Genomic DNA, 5,319 nt, shown 5'->3' with positions numbered 1-5,319 from the left:
ATCGGTTTCGTGAGGCAGCGGGCAGTTACAACTTAGTTAGCTCAGCCAGAATTGCAGGCGATATCTCAATTTGGGGTCCATAAAAATAGTGAGTAATAGGCCATGTCCAAAGAGCGGGCCAAGCTTATGAAATACGACCATCCGATGCTCTAAAAATACCCTAATCCAATTTAAATCAAATTAGGTATATAATAGGCTAGTTACATCGCTACAAGGGTCTTTGCTCTTAAGTAATATTTCGAATGGTTATAGCTTACCACTAACATGGCATACTTCCTTCCTTCCCAATGCACAGCATACTTAGTTACAAACTATGGTGTCATAAAAATCGGTAACCGAGTAGTCAGTCTCTCTGCAGTCATAGCATTCCGCACTGAAAATCTCATTGACAGACAATAGGTCTGACAAGCCCAACACAAATATCCATAGCCCAAAAAAAAAACCCGAAAACTTCAGCATTTTGGGATCCATTCACATGTTTGAAAGAATCTAAAAGTGGAATCGCAAAATTGACAATGGCAACCAGGCAGCCCACTCCCCGCCAGCTGGCATACCTCGACGAGCTGAAGATGCGACTGCAGGAGCTCCGCGATCGACAGGCGTCCTTCATGGAGCAAACGGCCAAGATACTCAGCCGGATGAGCTCCTCCAGTATGGATGAGACGGACTCCGAAACAATACCAACCGATTTGATGGATGAAAATGGGACAATCACTACTCCAGCGGAAGTGGGTGCCGGGATCATCAAGGGTTCCAAGGGCAATCTTAATATCAAGAAGCTGATCCAGCGCTTTGAAGATCTGCGGAAGAACTCGCAGGTAGGTTTGCATTATCATTAATAATTATTTTTTAATCTTATTACCCTAAACTACGTTCATAGCAAAATTTAATTGACAAGTAGTTCATTTAAGTGTTACTTTTGTCATTTGAAAAATTGCACACCTTTTTTATGAGGAAAGGATTTATATTGACGAACATTTTTGGATTCAGACCTGGATTGTCTTTCAGCGTGAAATACTTAAGAAATATTTAAATAAATTGTATATAACCTAAACATGTTTTATTGGAATGCTGAAAGATTAACAGTCGCTTGCACGCTTTCTTTCAACTAAAAATTGCAGCACATCAAAATATTTCAATATTGCGTGCAACTATTTTATGTATTTTTCGAATTGTTTTCAGGAGTTTGGCGATCTCCCCGAGGTTCCCGAGGAACTGATCAACGTGGATGTGCGCCGCATTCTCAATGGCTACGAGAAACTCATCGAAGATGGCCATGTTCTCCAGCAATCCTGGTTTTTGCTTAAGAAGTCCACGGAGAGTTGTGCTCGTTTCGCTAGCGCAAATGGCATGAAATCGGAGGATCGTCCACCGTTGAAGTCCAACTCCGGTATCGTTGAGGTGGTACCAGAACGTAGTCCTGAGGTGGCTGGAACACCGCCCGTTAAGAAATCTAAATCGCTGCTCTCGAATGTGGTCACAAGTTCGGAGGTAGTGGATAAGAAGGCAGAGGTTTTCACCACCAAGAATGCAAAGGTTAAATGTAATTCCCAGGACTATGGTAAGGAACTCAGAAGACCACGAAAAGAACAGTCCCATGCAGGTTAATCCAAAGCCTTATCTAAACCCTAGGTCGTGCGCGTTGGGGAGCCTTTATGCAATTGATCATACGCGCCCTTCGTCCTTTCCACGGCGGCAGCAGCAAGACAAAGAAAAATCACAACGCCAACAACATGAGGATTCCCAGCCACCTGCCACCGAAGAGGAAGCCCATCTACTAGGTATTTTCAACACAAAAAACCACAAGTGAAGATCCAAACTAAGCCAAACCAATCCCCCCAAAATCCCACTAAAAATAATCCAATAAAACCGATCCCATTGAAAAGACGCGTTAATCAATAGCCAACACCACACGTCAGCGTGTCAATATTTTGCCTAATTAATGTGGCCCGGCTCGGGCGCAGTGGCGCATCAATTTCGGGTGTCAAGTGCAATGAGGGGGAACGATCGCTCTGTGGGTCCCCTTGGTCCGGATCCGGACCACCATCAGCTAATGTATCTATATGGCCCAAGCCCAAGCCATGGCCATAGCCGGGCGACGGCGACGTATGGCAGCAACTGCTGCGCTGACAGCGCATTTTAGTCGCCCATGGAATACCGAAAATAAATCTTGCCCTGTCGTGACACAGAGCGGATGATGCACTGCTCAAAAAAATAACTAAAATTGCATATTAGAAAAGAACATAAGCTGTCACTATCGTCACTCAACACATTGTATTGCTAACTTTGGTAAAGTAACTTGAAATGTTTTATTAGGTATCAACAGGTAATTTTTTAAATTAATATAACTGGTTAGCATTATAACTAACATGTTTTATATTTTTGCAGTGTACTGAAGGAGTGATACATTGGTTGAGGAGGGTGTAGAAACACTAAAAGCAACGCAGACAAAATACTCGGCCCCACACAACACGCAACACACACGCATAGCGAGAAGTAAACATTTAAATTTAAATTAAGTGGCTTGTTCAGCATCTCCGAATGCAGCAGCTAATGAGCGGAGGCCCACTCCATGTGGGCGACGGAAAACTATATACATATACATATACTGTAGAATCTGTCAGATCTACAGTGTAGATGGACACGAGGAAGGCGGGGATCTCAGCAGGAAGCTTTCACGTTTGGATTATCATTGAAATTGATATATTTACTTAAGCGCATGGCTATTTATCTGATAGCCCTGGGATATGCATCATCCGAATTTGATTAACTTTCCATTCGAAATATTAATTGAAGTCGCATAAGTAAATGACAAAAAGAGCGAGTGGGCTTAACCAAGCGAGTTAAACAAGCTGTATTGTATAGCATTATATTATGGTGTCTACGTAAAGGGTTTCACCTGCTATCTGCTAGCATCCTGAGGGATAAATCAAGCTATATATGTGTACAGCTAATTAATTATAATTAAAGTTACAAGCATTTAAATCAGAAATAACAAGTCTAAGCTGGAAGGCAAACACGAATTCCAGCCACACCTTTGCTGGCCATAATAAGAAATCATGTTTGGCAATGATTTGTGGCATCGATGCCGGTTTGCTGTGGCGTGGATATGTGGATATACATATAGATATATCCATCGGACTGATCAAGAGGGGCTGTGTCTTGGAGGCAGCGCCTTATCTGCGGAACAGACACGAGTGGCGATGACGATGGCGATGTTAATCAGCGACAGGCGGCCGCATGCAACCCGCTAGATACAAAAATATATACAGATATATAGATAGATATATTCGAGACGGCTAACGTTGCCGCAACGTATGTCCACGGATCATCGAGGGGCAACAAACGAGTTGCAAAGTGGCTTAGGCTGACACCGCGGTTCCAATCCGTTGGCGCTTGAATCGTTTTGACCTGCAACATTGTCTGCCGTCTTGCAGGTGGAAAGACGCAGAGCCACCAAATATGGCAGGCCAGTCCACATTGCACATGGGTATTATTTTGGCCAGTCGGCTCCAAGGTCTGCAGCAAGCTTTAACCTCTGTTGTTTATATGGTTAATAGGGTTGATCTTGATTGTCCAGTACATAAATCATAAGCTCAAATCTTGGCACACAATGGGTTATGGCCACATTAATTTTTTTATTACACGTAAATTTAGTAAGTTTCTAAGCATTCATTTTATGTGTGGCTAATAGAAACCTTTTACTCGTGTTGAAATGCTTTTTAACATGACTAGCAAAGTGCTAGTAACCTACCTACCTGCAATCTGTGTTGCATAGTAGCTCCTGTTTGCCCGGTCCCAAAGTACACATGTATCCCAAGCAGTCGGTTGGAATAAATAACCCACCAACCTCTCAGATAATAAACATCCAAAATGTCGACGCCTAGACAAACATTGGACTCGGAATCTAGAAATCTAGTTCCGCGGAATGCCCAACAATTGTAAACTGACATAGCAAACAGTTCTGGGAATTCGTCATCGCACATTTTACAGGGGCGGATACCCGGCGAATGTGGGCGGGGGGGAGGCAGCGGTCGTGGGGCGCAGCGTTCTCTTTGATGTTGCGCCGACACACGTTGGCAGACGTCTGTTCACCTAATTATCACACCATTTGAGGCATCGTAAAGGCGTGGCGGCCAAAAGGTAAAGTGGGGGGGCACGTGAATTGGTGGGCGGATCGGGAAGCCAAATTCAAGTTTCATTTCGCTGCATTTGTCGTGCATATGGAGCGCATCATAAAGCCATAAATGTGTGAAAGGAGGTCGGCAAGATCAAAGTCCTACCAGACTTCAACTCTGCAAAATTCAGGGAAATCTGAATGTGTACGTTTTCGGATGGATGAATGAAATGGACAATTTGAATCTCAACTGTTATCAAACAATTTTTACCTTTTCTGAAAGTTAAGTTGGAATACAATATGTATTGCTTTAATCCAGCATTTTATAGTAGTCTAGAAACCTAAATGTTCTTTTTACCTACTTATGAATAATTGATACTCTCAATGGCATTTATCACGTTTACCATTACTCCTCCAAGCTGGCTATCATTTGAGATTCCATTAATTTCAGTGTACGAAGCAAATTAGCAGCAATTTACATCCGTTCGCGGGGGCAGGGGTTAAGGAAGCGAATTAGACCTCGGTCCGGCGGGAAATGGAAAATCCCGACCACCGCCAGCTGCACTTGCACATGCAAACTAATAAATTTCATTGATGTGTCTATTTTGGGCTGCCCTCCTCCCAGCTAAAGAGCCCCAAAGTGCCTGCAACGGAAGCAATTTGTAGCTACAAGCTGTAATTTCTGCGTCCCACCCGCTGCACACTTTTCCCCCGGCTTTTCCAACCCAGAGCCAACGCCTCTTCTTCTGACATTCCTCGACCAAATAAAAAAGACGTCGATAATTCTTGAGCAACGGCGCGAAAATCGGGCAAATTTTCGTTGTCAGTGGTCGGAACTTAATGGCTGGCAAGTGGGAAAAACGAGGTGAAAGGGGTATACTAGACCTCGTTGGCTTTAGCAAAGCAATTGCTGCACATTTTATTTAACCCTTTTTATGGCCTCATTATGGCCCGAAAAGGAAGAGCGCGGAGTGCAGACAAAATATATATCTTTTCTGCTGAATTTGGGGTAGAATTCTACAGGGGCCAAAGGGGCTTCGGGCTTTGGGCTTTGCGCTCGAAGCGGGTGCGAAATGTCTGGCGGAAATGAGGCTAGGAATCAAGCAAATAAATGTTTTATAAAATGTTTCCAGCAAGCACACAAAGTAACCGAGTGCGACTGAGAGGGAAAAAAGCCGTGCCCCAACCATTCTCCAGCCATT

General features: G+C 43.7%; 1 protein-coding gene across 3 annotated transcripts; it reads left to right on the top strand.

Annotated features, from left to right (window-relative positions):
- Positions 1–350: 350 nt before the first annotated feature.
- LOC6732336 lies at positions 351–1,885 on the top strand. 3 transcript variants are annotated; one of them, XM_016178275.3, is made up of 3 exons: positions 351–818; positions 1,183–1,561; positions 1,616–1,885. In XM_016178275.3, the coding sequence occupies exons 1-3, from the start codon at positions 516–518 to the stop codon at positions 1,630–1,632; spliced, it is 699 nt and encodes a 232-aa protein (XP_016024994.1). In that variant the 5' UTR covers positions 351–515; the 3' UTR covers positions 1,633–1,885. The 3 variants fall into 3 exon arrangements, with proteins under 3 accessions (XP_016024994.1, XP_002079459.2, XP_016024995.1); XM_002079423.4 differs by having other exon boundaries at positions 355–818; positions 1,633–1,885; XM_016178276.3 differs by lacking the exons at positions 1,183–1,561; positions 1,616–1,885 and adding an exon at positions 881–1,054 and having other exon boundaries at positions 355–818.
- The last annotated feature ends 3,434 nt before the right edge of the window (positions 1,886–5,319 follow it).

The sequence above is a fragment of the Drosophila simulans genome, chromosome 2L (genome assembly GCF_016746395.2).
Source record: "Drosophila simulans strain w501 chromosome 2L, Prin_Dsim_3.1, whole genome shotgun sequence".
Lineage (NCBI taxonomy): Eukaryota > Metazoa > Arthropoda > Insecta > Diptera > Drosophilidae > Drosophila > Drosophila simulans.
This window is presented reverse-complemented; position numbering and strand designations above follow the sequence as displayed.